Genomic DNA, 21191 nt, shown 5'->3' on the forward strand with positions numbered 1-21191 from the left:
TCCCAATCCCACGAAAATGCCAATTCATGTAAGTTGAGTTATTAGAGCAATTTTTTTTTTAATTTTATAAATAATAAAATTATAGAAATTTTAGATAGAAATTTTATTTTATTTTGAAACAAGTACTTATTTTATTTATTTTTTAATGGCAATATTGAATACCTCCATGCTTATTTTTTGAGGTTATGCACTTGTCGAATGTGTCACATTTGTCTCCGGTTCTGTTTACGTTCGAGCTGTTCCTATTGAATATATATTTTTCAAATATTTTTTTAAGAATAATTTATGAATATGGATGTGGCTAAGTATAGGTGGAAAACTATAAATTTTGATGATTTCGGGACTGGTGCAGCGACTACAAATTTCGACGGTTTATTGGGAATTGAAGAATGTGTGGATTATAGTGTCTTGTCCAAAAATAAAGCTAGACGTAAAGCTGTGAAGGTAATAAATACAGCATTTAAAAATATATGTACCGTTGTGATTGTTATAGTACCATTTTATATAGGTGCTTCGTTAGTCGAAGTTATATTTCTGAGTTCACAAAATTATTTAAATTTTAATCTGATAAATTTATAAAAAGTATAGGTTATCCGCCATCGCCGGGGACAAATGGACTTCCGTCAACAAACAACAACAACAACAAAAAAATGCGAATTTGTGGCGTGGCTGAGACAGGGCAATAAAACAATGTTTTTTAAACGTGACACGAGTGGGCCCTACCTAGGGCGGAATTCGTGGCGTTAGAAATTCCTAAGCAGCAGATTTCTTGAACATAATTCAACACTATGTATTAAATGATGTTATATAAAAATAACACCCTCCTTATCATTCATTGTTCACTTTGTGTAATACCACTTTTTATTACACAAAGCAAAGGATGAATGATAAGGTGAGTGTTATATTACCATACCACAAAGTTAACGATGCTTTTAATACACAAAATATTTATTTTAGGATAAAAACGCTACAAAGAGAAAAGCGTCAGAACAATCTGAACCCAAAGCGACGCCTAAAAAATCTAAATTAAATAGTTCAACAAATGATTTTGACGTTGAAAATATAAAATCAAATGTTTCAATAACACCATCGAGAGGCGATAGTGTAGGAAAAGTTAAGGCAAAACTCAGCAGGAAGGAAAGGAAGAAGAATGCCGCGGATGACAAATTACAACAGAACAAAAGTGGCCTTGAAGATAAAACAAACGAAGGCACAAATAAGAAGGCAAAAAAACAAAAGAAGCCAAAGGGTAAAAAGGGCGGGAAAAAACAAAATGTCAAACTTATTTCGGATGGAAACGGCGATGTGAAGGCTGAGGAAGTTTGTGAAAATGCGATTCCGGTGGAAGATTTGCAAGCCTGGGAGCAGTTTAGTATTCCCGATGTTATATTACGGGCGTTAGCCGATCAGGGATTCAGTAACCCGACTGCCATCCAGGAGTTGACGCTGCCGGCAGCTTTACACGGTGAAGATATGCATATACTCTTAACATATTTTTAGCAAATACTATTTATTTGTACTAAAATCCGTAAATAAGTCTGGAAAATATAAGGATTAGACTAATTATTTGAATTGTCATCAAGATGGTTTGATTGTAATGACATCATAGGTAGATAGATGGAACTTGCTGTCAGCGCATAATTCAAAGTATGTAGTACTCAGAGAAGAAATGATTTTTTTTGCACTAGTTTTATTGCCATTGCTGCCAATTTTCCAAAAACATGCATACTCGCAATTACTCAACATGTAGAGTAGTGCGGCTGAACTGCACTGCTTTACTTCCGTACAAAATGTCTTTAAAAAAACCGTAGTAAATATGTAAAAATCTCTTATTTGTAATTCACCTTGTATTTATAAGCAGGGTACAAACACTAAAGGAAATTACGTCCTTAGGACTTTGAAGAATGAGGAGGGGGTAGGGAGCTGTTCCTTATTTTTATTCATTTATTATTTTTTATCACTGGCAACATAGACAATAGCAGGGAGGCTTTAGTTGTTGTCCATATCCACAGTCATGTGTCACAATAGATTTGAAGAAAAAGTGGTATTTAGCAAGTAAAACTTAAATTAAAAATGAATAAATTTACCACAAAGTTACTGCCGTATCAACTAATGAAAATTAGTGGTATTTACTAAGTAAAATTTCAAAATTAACATTTTGAACATAATAATAATATCTATCAATTTTAATAATATTAAAATTTAAAATTGATAGATATTATAACACAAAATGACTACCAAATCAATTAATGAAATTTATTTTCATGTTGTATTAGGACGAAGAGACATACTCGGGGCCGCAGAAACTGGAAGTGGGAAGACCTTGGCTTTCGGCATCCCAATTTTGACGGGAATACTTCGATTAAAAGAAAATGAAGTCAACGGAATTGAAGAGAAGGAACTGAAACCGATTGTCAATAACCTGACCAATCCGCATGGTACGGAACAAGCCAAGATTGTCAATTTCAACAAGCTGACGAAAGATGAAAAGAAAGCTGTTATCAAAGACATTTCAAAAAAGAAAAGAATGAAGAAACGCAAATTTGTCACTAAAGATAGTGACGATGAATCGGATTTTGACGATGAAGATGAAGACGTTGATCACGGAGATGATTCCGACAGTGATTTAGGCTCTGATGAAAATGCATCTGATGAAAATGCATCTGATGAAAATGAATCAGATGAAAACGTCCCTGATGATAATCTCTCCGATAATGATATCTCATACGATGATATGCCCGATGATTCCGACTCTGATTTGGATAATGAAAGCGATGAAGAATCCGGTAACGAAGGTTCGGACTTGGCTCCGGAAAGTGATGAAGATGGAGATGATTCTGTTGACGAAGAGTCAGATTTGGAAGAAAAAGATGGGGATATTGAAGAAGATAATGAAAAAGGTATTTGAATTAGATTACTATTTATGTGATTTTTGTACTCGTTTGTGATCACTCTGCGTGATTTCAACAGTGTTCACTCTGCTTTCATCCTTCCTTTGCCAGTTCCATGTTTCGTTTCCATACATCGGTGTCAGTACCAGCACTCTGTTGTGAACCGCCAGTTTGGCTTCCATGGACATATCTTTATTTGCAATCACTCTGTTCAAAGCACTATTTATTAAAGTACGATACCTTTAATTTCTTTCTAATGGCTATTACTCATCTCTCTTTTTCCATACTGTAAACTCTCTTCATCCATCAAATTAGATATGTGAACCTAATTGGTATTGCAGATATTGGGTGTGTTAAGGTGATAGACAACATCGCCCCCTCCGACTTCCCGGTGCTAGGCCCCGTGGAGAGGAAGGGCTTGAAGCCGCTGTACGCCCTGATATTGACTCCCACCAGAGAGTTGGCTATCCAGATCAAAAATCACCTCGTGGCTGCCGCTAAATACACAGGTATCTATGCAATTTTAGTACAACATTCATTTATAGGAATCTTTTTTAGTTTCTAAGAAACAGTAGTCTGCGAGACGTCTACGTCCGTCCGCACAAGACACTTGTATAAACCACACAGGCGGTGTTTTCTTCTGCGGTGCGAGAAGGGGCAAGTCTCGATGGTTAGAAGTGTCAAACTGTTTCTTTATTGAAGGGGCAGCATAACTTACTAATTATTGAAAAATCCTTTTCGAAACGACTTTTATAAATATACAAGATTACGTTGCTAACAAGTAGCAAGTAGTGTACACATTGTTATCGGGCAGATCTGTGCGCCAATTAGTGCCGGGAGTAGAGGTTTTTTACCAGCCCGCCAATGTACGTTTATTCTCTACAAGAAGTTTTATACTCTTAAATAAATACCAAAGATGAAGTAGTAATATCGGGTACATAAAATGAATATGGATACTACTTACTAGGGTAGGTAGTAAGGTAAGCTAGGTACTACTTAAGGTAGGGTAGGTACTGGTTGCATTTTTATATGTCACGTGGGTATGTTAGTTATGCGTGTATGCTGGGAACTGCTTTTCTGCCTACATGAAATGCACGTCCCTGCTGAACAATATATACCATGGGTGGCCAACATTTTCAGTTCATATATTATAAACATATTTATTAGTTACTTTATTAGGCATATCAGGCATGTTGGCTTTGTTTCAAATTCCAAGAAAAAATAGTGTTGCGGACGTCTGGCCCTGAGCCATTAATGTTAAGAATAAAATAAGCGTCTATAATAGTAATAAAATGTATAAATTAAAATAAGCCTGTATCCTCTAGTATGTAAGCTCATACATGTAATTTGATGTAGTCCGTACGAGGCAAATTGGTCGACTGAGCTCCGCTCGCCCGGAAGGGAAAGCGGGGAGCGGGGAGCGCGGTCGCCAGCAGAGAGGGGCCCGTACGGACAAAGCTCGGATAACGGTATAGTTCCGTTATCCGAGCAACGGTACTTTACCGTTATACAGCGCCGTGAAGCGCCGACACGGCATAAAACCGTGCCGGCTATAGAAACCTAACTTTTGAATAAATCAGTGTATAAAAACCAAATTGGTCTTTTTATATTTCTCCATTCGCCGCTCCTTCGCCTCAAGAATTCGCCGCTGGACTTCGCCTGACTCGCCGTCTCATTGCACCAACAACGGACCGTTGGAAAGCCTTTCTCAAGGCTAGTGAGTACGCTTCAACACACGAGTCAGTGCGATCTCCTTGTGATCCTGCTCTCCGTACCTCAGTCTGGTATCCATTAGACCGATACCCAAGTCGGAGGCCCTTTTCAGGGCCAGTGGATATTGTTCGGCTACGCCGACCGGACTGAGCTGCGGTGAGTCTCTGCCCCTTACAACGGCAGAGCCATAGCTGTGCTACAGACGACGGGCCCCCCAGTGGCATAGCGAGAGTTACGTCAGTAACAAATAGTTTATAGTCCATCTGCCTTAAAAACTTCTCAGTTCTTCTGTTACTGTTCGCTTCTTTATTCCAACGTCTTTACTTCTTGACCACATTATGGGCCTTGAAATTATCAAGATAGTGAAATACTCCCATATATGGGATATGATACGAACTACGCACGATGGAATGTTCTTTTGGTGGTTTGTGTACACTAAAGGAAAAAATGTGTGATTTGCTCCGCGGGCCGCAAGTAGACACCCGGCGGGCCGCATGCGTCCCGCGGGCCGCGGATTGGGCACCCTTGGTATATACATATGAAAAGATGCACAAAGTGAATAGGCTCGGGGTTCTATCCTCTGCCAACCCGCTGGTAAGTTAGTCACCTAATGTTGGTGTGTTCCTCCTCCTCCAGATATCCAAATAGCCGTGGTGATGGGCGGGATGGCTGAAGTCAAGCAGGAAAGAGTGTTGAAGCGCGGGCCGGAAATAGTTGTCGCCACCCCCGGCAGATTGTGGCAACTCATCCAACAGGGGAACAGGCATCTCTCGCAAGTCACAGACATCAGGTAAATACCGCAGTAACCTTTTTACTTATATCCTTTTCTTTCCTGAATATTGGACCCTAAAGACTACATCAGAGCCTAGATTCACAGGGAACGAGTGATACACTAGCCTTCTTGTATTGACAGGGATTTTATGTCCCTTAAAATGGTTGCAAATAATGATAATTTTGGTTAATTTATAAAGCACAATTCGCTCACTCCTTTCAAGAACGTCAAAAATCAAAAAACGTCAATTTTCAGTTGTACATGATTTTGGAATGCCCAGAAAATATACTATATCCCAGCAAAAGAGGCAAATTTTTAACTTAATATTTACCCGCTTCAGGGCAGAAAATGTTGTTTTTTGCATTTTGAAGAAAAGGTATTGTTTAATTATTTTTTTAAACATACTAAATATTTTTCAAATGCAGAAAAAACCTTCAGGTTTTACCTAAAAAGATCTGTTGTACAGTAAAAAGTTCAATAAGTGTCTTGATATTTATTTTTAATACATTGTGTTATATTTTTAAACTTTAAAAACGTTCTCCTGAAAAATCAAGTTTTTTGATTTATGACGTTCTTGAAAGGAGTGAGCGAATTGTCATAACATACTACCTCAAGGGCGCTTAGAAAGACTTGGATAATGATATGATAATAATGATAGGTTGGCAACGTGTGGCTCGGAAACCGCGCGCGGCTCATTGACTTTTAAATGCGGCTCCGGCACAAATATCTGGTGGAAGGCTCTTTTACTTCGTATTTATGCAAAGAATCTTTTTGAAGCGTGAACTTTATTAAAAGCAAGCTGAAAAATCGTCTTTTAGATGTGAACCTGGAAATGTGCTAAAAATAACGACATACAAACCTGACTTGATCAAACTTTCAAAGCAGACGCAAGGACATTATTCACAATTATTAGTGTTCTTATGGATACCTTACTTTCTAAAGATTTTTTATCACTGAATAAAATCCTTATGATGTGTGAAATCAAGTTTTATCAAGTGTAACCGTAATTGAATCTAATGTACTAGAATCGCAAACAGATTTGGCTGTCAAGAAATTTTTTAATTGTTGTAATATGCATATTTGGCTCTTTGATTAATAACTGACATAGAAAGGAGAGTGAATGCTGGGAACAAAGTGAATGGTGCACTGAAATCAGTTTTAGCAAATAAAAACCTATCAGCGGAAGCTAAACTGGCAGTGCACAACGGAGTCCTGGTTCCAACTGTATGGAAGTGAAACATGGGGTTGGCAAAAGAAGGATGAAAGCAGACTGAATGCAGTCGAAATGCGATCTCTCAGAAGAATGTGCGACAAAACGATGTATGATAGATGTGCGAATAGTGAAATAAGGAAGGAATGCAAAGCTGAGATAAGCATTATCGATAAAATTAAGAAAGGTGTGTTGAGATGGTTTGGACATGTAGAACGAATAAGTGAGGAAAGAATGGTAAAACAAATTTATGAGGCGAATGTTAGTGGGAAAAGAAGCAGAGGAAGACCGAGAAAAACATGGCACGATCAGGTATGCCAAATACTTGAAAGTGGTCAGGTTAGGAGTCGTAACAATCGGCGGGTATGTATGAGGAGATGCATGAACATGGAAGAGGCGATGAATGTTTGCAAAGACAGAGTGGTGTGGCGTTCTATTCTCTCTGCCTACCCCTGCGGGGAAGCAGCGTGATGGTTAGTTAGTTAGTTAATTTTGATTAATAATTTTGCCGACCACTGATGTAGGCCTTAGGTTCTCAGCTGTAATGTGTAAGTTGAGGAATGATGGCGTCATGTTTTGGCAGATACCTGGCCATCGACGAGACGGACAGGATGCTGGAGCGTGGCCACTTTGAGGAGCTGCACCAGCTGCTGGAGATGGTGAACTACGATGCGGAGCGCAGGGCGCGCCGGCAGACCTTCGTGTTCTCCGCCACGCTCACCATGGTGCACGACCTGCCGCACCATCTCAAGGCCAAGAAGGTCACCAAGAAAGGCAAGGTCAGTGTTTGTTCAACTACCCAAAGCGCAGTAGCGTGCACAGAGAATTAATTAGTGTAGGCAGTAGAGGTAGGTAGTAAGGTAAGCTAGGTACTACTTACTAGGGTAGGCAGTAGAGGTAGGTAGTAAGGTAAGCTAGGTACTACCTAGTAAAGTAGAGTAGGTATTGGTTGCATTTTTATATGTTACGCGGGTAAGTTAGAATAGGCACTGCTTTTCTGCCTATATAAAATTCATACTCCTGCCAACACATTGTTAACCATTCCCGTACAGTGCTAAAAACTTCCACGAGCAACTGTAATATGTATGAAAATGTGATTTAAAAACGGGAAAAATGTGAATATTCCTAAATGTTTCTTTTATTGACCTTAGTTGAAGTTAAAAAGTAACAATTTTGTAATGTTAACTCTGGTAAGTGTCTGAAAATGAGGAAAAAGTACATCGCAAGGTAGCCGCCATAGCTGGCGTTGCGGCACGACCACCCCGAAGGACGACTTGCGCGCTACTAAAAAGAGATTGGCGAAAACGGTACCAAGCCGCTTGGGTGTGTACATAAAGCACGGCACGCACCCACACACTTAGAAACTTTGTGTATTGGTGATTCAAACGACTTAATTCCGTGGCTGCAAATGAATAACTTTAAATTATAATACTTTTATGTAATATTTATAATTGTATTATGGAGGAATACAAAAGTTCTGAGCCCGTATATATTATATTTTATACCGATATTCTCGTTATTACAGTCTAATTGTAGTAAATACTTATCACCGGGAAGGATAAGTTACAGAAGGATGGAATTGGAGGGAACCCTGTCAAAATGTGATCCCTCACATATCATATACTCTATGCACCATCGGGTCGAAAAGGGGTAAAAAGGGAATAGGCGGAGTACATGTGCAGTGGCGTGCAAAGAGTTTTTAATCAGGCAGTAGGGTTGGGTAAGGATAAGGCATAGTAGGCACTGGTCGTGTTTCTATATGGAACGCGAGTAATCCAGGGTGGGGACTGCTTTTCTGCCTATATAGAATCCACGCCTCTGTACATGTGGTATATAAAATGTACTAAATTTCAGGTCCTCAATAGAAAGGTGACAAAGTTGACCACGGAACAGAAGCTGAAGAAAGTCATAGAGATGCTGGGAATAACTGACCCTAAAGTTGTGGATGTGACAGTTCAAAACCAAGGTAATTATTCTTTTTCTTGTTTTTTGAGTTGGCAAACGCCATGGCATTTTTTGCTTTGTCTGTAACTGCTCTAAAATGCGACTTGGCGCTACAGTAATGTCGCTCTCTCAAGTTGTACACACATTGTTGTCGGGCGGTGATTTCATCAACCCTGACCCTAATTAGAATACTAATTAGGGTTGTATACTGATCACAAGTAACCGCAAACCTAACTCCGATTTGTACAATGTTTTTTGGCGTATCGCGCTTACATTTTCATGTAACATGCATGAATTGATATATCTTTTAAACAAATGTAAGAATTATATGAGAAATATTTGCGTGAACTGTTAAATGATTCATGAATCAATCATCTCGCCAATGTAAGACCACGTCTCTTGAAAACTCCGTAAATGACCAATATTTCATACATATGGTAAGTCACATTTCATGGGATACTGGCAACAAAACTATAACTCTAAAATCCCTGTTATTTAAAGCTTTTAGCCTGAATAAAATACCTGCCATTAAACTTTAATTGAATTTACTTTTAAAACCACATAAATATGACATTTCAAACTGTTTATTGTATTTTGCCAGTTTATAAAACGTTGAGAACTTTATAATTTGCATCATTAAGTCGAAATTGCATATTTTCGAGTTAACGTTTTTTGCCCGTACACTCAGGATATATAATATTCCCGATGAGTAATTTCCATTACTCATTTTATAATATAGAGTGAAAAAAATATGGCATGAGAAACATAAGATATTTATATTATTTTTTGACATCTCATCAAAGATGAAGAAGAATATGGAATTTACGGTGCTGACGACCGTCATAGGCTGGTTTAGGTGATCACTTTACACATGTGTAACATTTACTAATTCTTCCCATTATTCACAACCACACTACTCGAATTCTTTGAAGTTTTATATATATTAACCAATTTAGAAACCTTGTTCTTGAATCACTAGAACTACACTAGAGACATCTATTGGTGAGATGTAAATAAGCTTTTTACTAAGCAGAAACTCTTATATTAGTATGTGAGGTCCGAATCCTGGATTAAAATCACACACATGAGAAACGCCAGAAAATACCATTTTCATTTTTATTATTTAAGCTTATAATTTGACCAGACAATTTATTTACAACATTTTGAGTCGTCAGCCCCGTAAATGCCCAGACTTCCATATTCTTCTTCGTCTTTGATGAGATGTCAAAAAATAATATGAAAATAACTCCTGTAATTGGAGATAATCCAGATTTTGTGAACAAGTATTTGGACACACTCAAAATGTTGTATATAATATTCCCAATGAGTAATTATCTTTACTCATTTTATAATATAGAGTGAAAAGAATATGGCATGAGAAACATAAGATATTTATGTTATTGTTGTATGTTGAAGGCGCTTCCACGACCCTGACCGAGTGCCGGATCATGTGTCCCATCGACCACAAGGACTTCTACCTGTACTACGTCCTCAAACGCTATCCCGGAAGGACCATCGTATTCTGCAACTCCATCGGCTGTGTCAAAAGGTACCATCGTATTTTCTATAAAACTGTAACATTTCAACACTGTCTCTAGTATTTTGCCCAGCCTTGCCCATATTCCCTTCCAATAATAAAATGCTTTGTTTATTTATTTTTATTATTATTTTATATATCTTTGTTATGATGTTTTGTCCGCCTCCGTAGTGTTATGGTCAGCACGCTCGGCTACCGTTCTGGAGGTCCCAGGTTCGATTCCCAGAGGGGGTCAAATAAATTTAAGTGATTTTTTCACTCTAATATTAATTTAATATTACCCTGGACTGGCACCTGAAGCGGATGGCTGATCAACTTTCCTTTATGTGTTATGATCAAGATAATACTGCGTTTATGTGATGCAGTGTCCTATGCACCATTGGGGTGTGGATAAGGGTTTGAATGCATGAATTGTTAGGATAAATTATAGATTTCTACTAAATACATGCCTAAATTGAACCTAAATCCTTTTCCTTCCTGCATATTCCATTTTATACCATATCCGCACTCTCACACACACACACACACACACCCATATTAAATTTACCTTTTTTCTCCTAATATACAACAAAGTATTCATATATAAATTTGCAGTTTTTTTTTAACAAAATATAAGCTGTATAATTCCCAAATAAAAAAATATTGGTGACAATTTTTTTTTTTATTAAATAACCGTATCATAAAGTACCGGCATAAAATGCACCATTTTTTTTATTAACCACTTCTGTGGTCAACCTCTTGGAAAAAAGTGGGTCAAAAAAAGACACCCTTTTTTTCACTATTATGTTTTTCATCATATTTTGAAATATAATAAATCAGTATAGAAACATACACAAACAATATTAGGAAAGAACAAAAAACAAAGGAAGAATGGATATATCTAGACTGGTGGGGGAATGACCCGAGCTGGATTTGGGCAAATCACTTTAAAATGTTTTGTGTACGATGCACCCGAATTGTATTTGGGCAAATCACACAAGGGGTTAAATATTGGAAAAGAATGTTAATTTATTTTTAAACGTGCTTCATTCTAGATTGGCGCAACTATTCACTCTGCTGCAGTGCGCCCCCCTCCCCCTGCACGCCAACATGCAACAGCGACAACGCCTCAAGAACTTGGACAGGTATTCTACTCTTCTTTCCTTCATCCCACACCGATCAACCTACTCACTCAACTGCAGGCTCTTCCCATACTAGGCAGACTTGGCAGTAACAACTGCCACCATACAGTCGTCACACACTGTGCGCCGCCTTGTATAATGCCCACCGTGCGTTTGGCACACGATGCAGTCGCCAAGATTTCAACTTTAATTTCTCATGACAGATTTTCGGCTTATTTTTCACACCAATAAACTTGTATTAGATTTACAACATGTTGAGTGTGTCCAAATACTTGTTCACAAAATCTGGATTATCTCCAATTACAGGAGTTAATACAAGAGTTTCTGCTTAATAAAAAGCTTCTTTACATCTCACCAATAGATGTCTCTAGTGAAGTTCTATTGATTCAAGAACAAGGTTTCTAAATTGGTTCATATATACAGAACTTCCAAGAATTTGAGTAGTATGGTTGTCAATAATGGGTAGAATTGGTGAATGTTACACGTGTGTAAAGTGATCACTTAAACCAGCCTATGACGTTCGTCAGCCCCGTAAATGCCCAGACTTCCATATTCTTCTTCATCTTTGATGAGATGTCAAAAATAATTGCATTAGATTTATTTCAATTATGTTCTTTACCTAATCAATATTTTCGAGATTGATATCTCAACATAGATGAAGAAGAATATGAATGTCTGGATATTTACAGGGCTTACGACTTGTCCATAGGCTGGTTTCAGTAATAACATTCTCCATTCTACCCATGTTTGACACCCACACTACTCAAATTTCGGAAGTTGCATAAATATCCTTCAATTGTCACCTTTTTTCACATATGAGTTCTCACCGCCATCTATGATTGAGTTGATTAAGGTTTTTATTTATCAGAGACCTTCATGAAATGTATGTAAGATTCTTCCCGAATGATTTTTACAAACTAGGACACTCTGAAAATATGATTTTCTTCTCTTCTGTGTGTGTCATGTCAGGTCCCCCTGACGTCGACTATCGCTTGAGAGTAACTGTCCTTGTCTCGGGCAGCCCTAAACAGTCCTGATCCCCGTCCAATATCGTATATTCTGAAGCCAGGAGATCTGTCTTCTGCAATTTGACTTTATTTTCAATTTTTATTAATCCTATTTATTCGTCCGCCTCCGTAGTGTAATGGTCAGCATGCTCGGCTACCGTTCTGGAGGTCCCGGGTTCGATTCCCAGGGGGGTTTAATAAATATAAGTGATTTTTTCACTCTAATATTTATTCAATATTACACTGGACTGGTACCTGAAGTGGAGGGCTGATCACCTTTCCTTCATGTGTAATCGATCGAGATAACACTGCGTTTATATGAAGCAGTGCCCTATGCACCATTGGGGTGCAGTAAGGGATTTATTATTATTATTAATCTTAAGAAAATATATGTGGCGAATGTGAGAGGGAAAACAGAACGAGGACGACCGAAAAAGACTTGGCACAATCAGATCAATCAGAACCTAAAATCTGGCAGTGTCAAAAGTCTGCTTAATCGGGGGGCATGTATGACTAGATGTATGGATGTGAAAGAGGCGAGGAGTGTATGTCAGGATCGTAGTAGTAGTAGTAGTATTAAACATGTAGTTTGTAAGTCCTGTAAGTACCCAGACTTTCATATTCTGCTTCATCTATGCTGAGATATCAATGTAAAAAAAATAGTAAAAAATAGAACTCCTAAGTAAACAAAGCTCAAATTCCTGAGCAAGGTTTTTGCACATTCATAATATGTATTGTGGAATATTTTCAGATTCCGGGACAGTCCTCACGGCCTCCTGATAGCCACGGACGTGGCGGCGCGTGGACTGGACATCCCCAATGTAGAACACGTCATACATTACCAAGTTCCACGCACAGCCGAGGTAAGGAGACCTTTCACTTGTGATCCGGGTAGAAACACACCAGAATACTGTTTCTAACTGCTGGTGAAAGAGCATTTCCTGCAAGTTCGTAACAGCAAAGACACGCTTGCCAACTTAAGTCCGCTGGTTGCGAGTTGGTAAGATTAATTTACCCATGGCTACAGTTCCTCTTCTTCTTGGAGTAGGCCTTGTGCCCTGTTTTTAAGAGGGATTGGACTCCTGCCATGTTGATTCTCAGCTGTCAATCCATCTCTTTGGTGGTCTGCCCGGGAGTCACCTACCAATCTACCTTGGGGTTGGCCGTGCAGTGATGTGGTGAGTCTGGATGGTTCCATTCTCCTCACATGCACATCCCATTGTCCATGGTAATTATTATGCAAGAGTTTATAATCTTATACTACATAAGGTAAAGCATAACCAGCGCAGTTGGTGAAGTAATGGAGTACCTACTTATGGTACATATTTCTCTCTTCTTCTCCGTCTTATCCCTCATTACTGAGGGTTGTGACCCTTGTGGAAGCAATGACTCTTCTCCAGTTATCCCTTGACTGCACTGAACGTAGCAATCCAACCACCGAGGTGCCTGCTGCAGCCTCCACTTGATCAGTCCATCGTGTGGGAGATCTTCCTTTTCCTCACTTCCTCTCCAGGCTACCAATCACAACCGGTCGGTCCAGGCTATCCTCATTTCCACATGCAACGTGTCCAATGAACTGACACATTTGGACTGGTATTTAGTTGATTGCATATTTAGTTGATCTAATTTCAGATATTCTATGTGTTTGTGGTTGGTTGTTGCAGAACTATGTCCACCGGAGTGGAAGAACAGCGCGCGCCAGCAAGGAAGGAATTACTATTCTCATCATGGAGCCCACGGAGGTGCAGAATTACACCAAAATGTGCAGAACTCTATCTAAAAGTAAATCTTAACACATTGTTTGCGGGAATCACCCAAAAGCGTCTTTTACATACTGTTGGTAGAGAGCGGGAGACGCTTATAAGCGTTCTATTTGCTTACTTTTGGCAGAGCGCAAGAGACACCAAAAAACATCGTGCTGATGGGAATTGGGTGTTGCGGCTACTTGTGATTAGTATACGGAGGGTCGGGCGGCAGACTGCCAGAGTATAATTAGAGTTGGGGTGGGTGAAAAAACCGTCTGACAACAATGTGTCAATATATTATTCATATTTTTAGTACGTATTTTTAAATGAGACAAGGAAAGGCAAGTTCATTCGGTATCAATAGTTTTTGTAAGACTAGATTTATAAATAATTTCAGTATTTAATTATTTTTTATAAAAAAAATCTGTTCTTTTTGAAGCTGTGAAATTGTAATCGCCAAATTCTTTTTTTTATTATCGATCCGGGTAATGAAAAATCCAGTTAATAGAGGTTCTACTATAGCTCATAAAAGAATTTATTAATCAGACATTTGTTTCTTAGTAGGCTTTTTTGTCTTCCTTATTACTTATTAACTTACTTCAGCCTTCTTCTTGTGTCCAGTATTGATCAAAGGCCTCCCTCTTGGACTTCCACAGTTCTTTCTCTTCCAGTGCAGGCCCGCCACTTTCCTAATGTCATCGGACCATCTTGTCTGGGTCTTCAGACATACGTGCTACATGATCCACTTTTGTTCCGCGATTGCTTGAGCCACATCTGTTACCTTGGTCTTTTCATAAGGGAAACATTGTATATTGTCTAGTATAGTTTTCCTTATTAGGACCAGGGAATTTTGCGCAGTCCGTCAGCGCAATACTCGCAAACTAATTACGCATTTCTGTTGCAGCGGAAGACCTGCCCCACTTCCCGGTGGACGGGGCGCTGCTGAGTGGCGTCAGGCGGCGCGTGGAGCTGGCGCGGGAGCTCGACCTGCTCACGCTGAAGGTGCGCAAGGACAGCGCGCAGAGGGGCTGGCTGGACAAGGCCGCCGAGGATATGGACATCATCATAGACGAATCCGACATGTATCCTTTTCACTTGCTGACTAAGATCAATATATTGTATTGGTTCTGTAAAAACATCACTCTGATGGTCTACAAGTGGAGGTTACTTTATTTACTATTATAAAGGTGGAGACTGACCGGAGCATTTCGTTGTAACATAACATCGTAACATCGCTTGCGGCAAGCATCACCGAGCATCTGAAACTATGGATGGAGTGCTCAGCTCGGTGTACTGACTGCCTGAATGCTCTCATCGTAACGTGTTACGAAATGCGGAGGTCAGTCTCCACCTTAATACAACTGTTTAACGGAAAGGCAATTTGGGAAGTGGCTTACCTACATAGCAAGTTATCAGTAGTGGCACTGTGAGTCTTCAGTGCTGCCAATTGCAGTTACTGTTAACCACTTCATGCACTTAATGCAGGGAGGGTAGTACTACCCGCTCTCCTGACTGGTGTTTATCCGCGGGGCGGGTAGTACTACTAATACCTTTTACGCTGACTGCACTTTAAAGGCGGGTAAGGTATTTAGACTAGATTTTTTCTTCTCAACGCGTCTAAGATGTTCCAAATTACGCGCACATATATAAAAAAGTAAGATAAGCCGTTGTTTATTTTACATCCACACATACTCTAGCGCAGCTGCGGCCAGCTTGAGTAATTAGTCTGATTAGCTCTGTTTTAGAGGCTTATCTGCTTATGTATGTACAAAGTAATATCTTATTATGTACAAAGGTGATGGAAAGAAGATCAGTATGTAATACTCGCTAGTATTTTGACTTTGGTTTATTAAAAATAAGTATTACATTTTTTTTTTTGTTTAGATGGGAAATGCCTTTATTGTTTACCTTGCTTATTATGTACAAGGTTTATAGATCATTTAGTAGATTTTGTTTCTTCTAGCTAATTAAATATGTTTTATTTGAGTCTGTGTTGGGAACAGGAGGGATAATCTAGTGTGGGCCAATCAGGAACTTGTCAGCATTTGCTCATTGCTGGGAGGAAACCTCGCAAAACTCCTCGGGAGAAGGCGGACTGTTGGGTGTCATCAGCAGACCTTCCGTTCCACAGTATTACATATTAGGTAGCTCTAAGGGAGTAACCAGACTATGCAGGTATCTACACGATTGTGTTGATACCTGCATAGTCTGGTATGTTGTTTTCACCAATATACTCACATACATTCCTTGCAATTTAATTATAGCGTAATATTTCCTTAACTATTCGAATACAGACCTCACAGAATGGAAAATCAAGCCGCAGCCGACCTGAAGAATGTTCTAGTAATAAAACGGAAGCAACTCAACGCCCTTATCGCCTCTCCGCTCTTCCCGAAAGGTTTTAACTTCAAGTTCCCCACAAACAACATGTTTGAGAGCTCTCTGGGCGCGCCTCAAGCCCAGAACGCCGTACAGGCCATGAAGTCGGCCATGGATTCGGGATTGATAAAGAAGCTCAAGAAGGCGACCAAGAATGAAGCCATTTTGAAGCTCGGATCGTCCGTTCAAAGCTTGGACGCTATTACGAGTAATGACAAGTTAAAAGAGAAGAATGATGGTATCAGAAATGGGGAAAAGTTGAGCAAAAATAAATGGAAGAAAATTAAGAGGAATATAGCGTGATCAATGTGATATTACCGTGTTAATAAATGTTTGTTACAAATTTCATGTTTTGTTTCATTTAAATTAAATACAATCCAATTTTCATGCTTCCTTCTTCTTAAAACCCTCATCCACACCCCACGGTGCATAGGGTACTGCATCATAAAAACGCAGTGTTATCTTGTTCGTTAACACATGAAGGAAGGGGTCAGTCCTCCGCTTCAGGTACCAGTCCAGGGTAATATTAAATAAATATTAAAGTGAGAAATCACTTCTATTTTTTTGACCCCCCCCCCTGGGAATCGAACCCGGGACATCCAGCACGGTAGCTAAACTTCTTCCTCTTCTTTTTGTAGAGGGAGATCCCAAACAGATGTTTGTGCCTCCGCATGTAGCTCTTGGGATGTTGACTCCCAGCTGTCTTTCCATCTTTTCGGAGGTCTGCCTGGGGGTCTGCGTCCTTCAGGGTTACCTTGAAGGGCGATACGTAGAAGTCTGTCTTCTGACATTCTGTTTATATGTTTCTTCCAGTATCGCTGGTGGCTAAACACGCTAACTATTACACCACGGAGATAGACAGGCTAGAAATACTAGATAGAAAATCTCTGTGTATCTGAGATTAGTTTTAAAAGTAGTATTCAATAAAAAAAATTTAAAACTGGAAAATATTTTTATTGAATGCCTTGTAATAATGCATTATTTCCAGGGCTGTGGAATAGGTAAAAAAAAAAATGACTCTGATTCCTATATTTACCAACAATACGACCCGACTCAAAAAAGTTCAATTTCATTAATTGATTCGGCAGTCACTTTGTGGTAAAATCTATCCATTTTTAATTAATGTTTTACTCAGTAAATACCACTATTTCTTAAAATCTACTGTGACATGTGTTTCCGTGCATTCCGCATCTTTTTTAAACACCATAATACAGTGTTTGAAAAAGTGAATAAAAGAAATAATGGTATTTACTAACTAAAAAATTAATTAAAAATGGATATATTAATTCATGCATGTTTCATGAAAAGATGCCAAAAAACATTGTACAGATCGGAGATGGGGTTGCGGTTACTTGTTAGTAGTATAATAATAATAATAAAACCCTTATTCGCACCCCAATGGTGCACATTTTCAAACACCGTATTACGGTGTTTGAAAATGATGCGGAATGCATGGAAACACGTGTCACAGTAGATTTTAAGATATAGTGGTATTTACTAAGTAAAACATTAATTAAAACAAGTTCAATTTCATTAGGTTGTTTCCTACTTTTGCATATAGCCATTTTTTGTCATTAAATTTTCGTAGACTTAATGCATTAAATGGATCTGTGATTCACCATATCGGCGCGACTTGTGGCTGCTAGTTTAATATTCACGTAATATTGTTTCATTATAATAATTTTTAATAAAATGTTTTTTAAATTTTAACAAAAAAGTAATCGAAGTTGCTCATTTTTTTACGACTCACGCTCTGACTCCGACTCCGCAGCCCTGATTATTTCACTATCAGAAATATAAAACAACCTGCCCCTTTTCCAAATAAAAGCTTCATTAAAACTAAAAATACAGGGGTTAGATTAATGCGGTGTTTATATAGGGTGGACTTTTAAGGTTTAAACCTATAATACTGCAAAAGCCGTCATGTTTGTCAATAAAAATGACTAACTAACTAACTAACCATCACGCCGCTTCCCCGCAGGGGTAGGCAGAGAGAATCGAACGCCACACCACTCTATCTTTGCAAACATTCTTTGCCTCTTCTACATTCATGCATCTCCTCATACATACCCGACGATTATTACGACTCCTGACCCGGCCGCTTTCAAGTATTTGATATACCTGATTGTGCCAAGTTTTCCTCGGTCGTCCTCTGCTTCTTTTTCCAACTACATTCGCCCCATAAATTTGTTTAACCGTTCTTTCTTCACTCATACGCTCCACATGTCCAAACCATCTCAACACACCTTTCTTAATTTTATCGATAATGCTTATCTCAGCCTTACATTCTTTCCTTATTTCATCATTCGAACATCTATCAAACATCGTTTTGCCACACATTCGTCTGAGGGATCGCATTTCGACTGCATTCAGTCTGCTTTCATCCTTCTTTTGCCAACTTCATGCTTCGCTTCCATACATAAGGGTTGGAACCAGAACTCCATTGTGTACTGCCAGTTTAGCTTCCGCTGATAGATTTTTATTTGCTAAAACTGATTTTAGTGCACCATTCACTCTATTCAAAAATACTTTTTTTAATTTATTAGCACAGCACCCAAAATTGGGTGATACATGCCGTACTAGCGATTTTACTTAAACAATTTTTTTTAATGATTTTACTTGGGGTTACACGTTTTTGCCATACTTTTTTACATGTTTAATGACCGCACTATTAATATTTTTGGAGTTAATTGATAAAAGGTGTTGGACATTCAGCGGGAAGGACAAATCCTTCGACCGGATGTCCTGAATAAACTCAAGGTTAGGGAGTAAGGGGCAGTTAAAAAATATGTGGTCACCAGTCTCATCCTCCTGTCCACACGCGCATAATGAACAAGTTAGTATGTTAATTTTTTTGAGGTGGGATATAATAATAATTTGGATAATTTATATAGCGCCATTTTCGTAAAATACTACCTCAAGGGCGCTTATAAAGACATGGATAATAATAATAATGAGAGGATGATGATGATGATAATATTATACAAAAAATAAATGGATTAAAACGTCATCAATCGGTCTTGGGCCGTCGAGTCTGGAACGGGGAAAAGGTGAGCGGACAAATTAAAACGCCTTCCGCAAGTATAGTGTCCGATCCTCAGCCTGCACAGAAAGGACAAATTCAGCTTGGGAATTTTGATTTGTAACGCAAGGTTTATTCCCAATATAAGCGCCATACGGCTTTATCTATGATCTACATTGGTCTCGATCCAGGGAAGAAGTGCGGGTTGCCAACGGTTGTTTTCTAGTACACGTGCTCCAGGCAACCTGGCGGGCATCCATCGGCTGACATCATTCCCCACTCCTTGACATCAATACCTGAGTGTCTTTATATTACAATACAATAAATCAAGTCCTTGTACTTTTTTAAAACTTTTTATTTTATAATTCACTATATTTTATTAATTTTATAATATTTACATAGTTGTTTATATAACAAACTGTTGTAGAAATTATATTTAAGGAAACATTGCATTAGGAGTTGTTTAATAACACAAACTGTGTTAAAATAAAAATATTGAGCAGTGTACAGTGAATGGGTACTTATAACGAACATATCCAAGTTAAATAGTACATTATTTTAATACTTATTGCCGTTAATGCGAAGTGTACCCTGTTCTGAGGGTAAGTTTACTATAGTCATACATATTGGATAGAAAAAAACATAAATATTGTTAAATTAGACATATACAACTTTATAACTGAGCTTATTGGTCAAAAATAGCATTGAAATCAACATAATTGGGACAAAGATCAAAGGCAAGAGAAACGGTAGTAGGATAGAAAAATTATTAATTTAAGTTTTTTTATATATTCAAAGCATTGTTAACTTTGTTGTATGGTAATAATAACACTCTACCTTATCATTCATTGTTCACATTGTGTAATACCACTTAAAAAGTGGTATTAATTAAAGTGTTATTACATTAAATGAATGATAAAGAGAGTGTGTTAATTTAAGTTTCAAATAGTAAATACCACTATTTCTTCAAATCTATTGTGACACGTGTTTCAATGCATTCCTAATCATTTTCAAACACTGTATGTTACATACGGTGTTTGAAAATGATGCGCAATGCATCGAAAGGTGTGTTACAATAGATTTTAAGAAATAATGGTATTTACTAAGCAAAACTTAAATTAAACATGGATAGATTTTACCGGAAAGCAACTGCCGAATTAACTAATGAAATTAGATAAATTGTGTTGTATAATGGGGCTCAAAAGAAGAAAAAAATCTTAAAGTTGTTGTAATAAGAATAAGATTATTATATAGAGGAAGCGCCCCAGAGATGGTCAGTAAGATTGTCAATGTTTATATCACTGACATCTTCATGCCCAATTTTGTACACAATAGCTGGAGTTCACCCATTTATTGATATACCAACATAGATAAAGAAGTTATTATCGGGTGTTTTTACGCCTGCGGACCGCTGGTGACCGCATCATTTTCAAACACCGTAATACGGTGTTTGAAAATGATGCGGAATGCATGGAAACACGTGTCACAGTAGATTTTAAGAAATAGTGGTATTTACTAAGTAAAACATTAATTAAAACAAGTTCAATTTCATTAGCTTGTTTCCTACTTTTGAATGTGGCCATTTTTTGTCATTACATTTTCGTAGACTTTATGCATTAAATAAATCTCGGTGATTCACCATATCGGCGCGACTTGCGCCTGCAAGTTTAATATTCGTGTAATATTGTTTCATTTTAATAATTTTTAATAAAATGTATTTTAAATTTTAACAAAAAAGTAATCGGAGTCGCTCATTTTTTTACGACTCACGCTCGACCGGATGCGGATGCGGACCGCTGGCGACGGGATTTAATAATTATGTATATATAGTCAAGACCTTAACAAAGAGA

The 21191-nt window shown here is 38.2% G+C and overlaps 1 protein-coding gene across 1 annotated transcript; it reads left to right on the forward strand.

Moving 5' to 3' along the window:
- The first annotated feature begins 189 nt into the window (after positions 1-189).
- LOC148303785 (ATP-dependent RNA helicase DDX24-like) lies at positions 190-16665 on the forward strand. Its single transcript, XM_088269418.1, has 13 exons — positions 190-444; positions 958-1465; positions 2277-2900; positions 3233-3400; positions 5241-5394; positions 7170-7365; positions 8441-8552; positions 9947-10079; positions 11102-11191; positions 12947-13058; positions 13860-13977; positions 14845-15022; positions 16235-16665. The coding sequence occupies exons 1-13, from the start codon at positions 286-288 to the stop codon at positions 16620-16622; spliced, it is 2940 nt and encodes a 979-aa protein (XP_088125544.1). The 5' UTR covers positions 190-285; the 3' UTR covers positions 16623-16665.
- Positions 16666-21191: the final 4526 nt, after the last annotated feature.

The sequence above is a fragment of the Brachycentrus maculatus genome, unplaced genomic scaffold (genome assembly GCF_059751285.1).
Source record: "Brachycentrus maculatus isolate JH-2025_06_01 unplaced genomic scaffold, ASM5975128v1 h1tg000349l, whole genome shotgun sequence".
Classification (NCBI taxonomy): domain Eukaryota; kingdom Metazoa; phylum Arthropoda; class Insecta; order Trichoptera; family Brachycentridae; genus Brachycentrus; species Brachycentrus maculatus.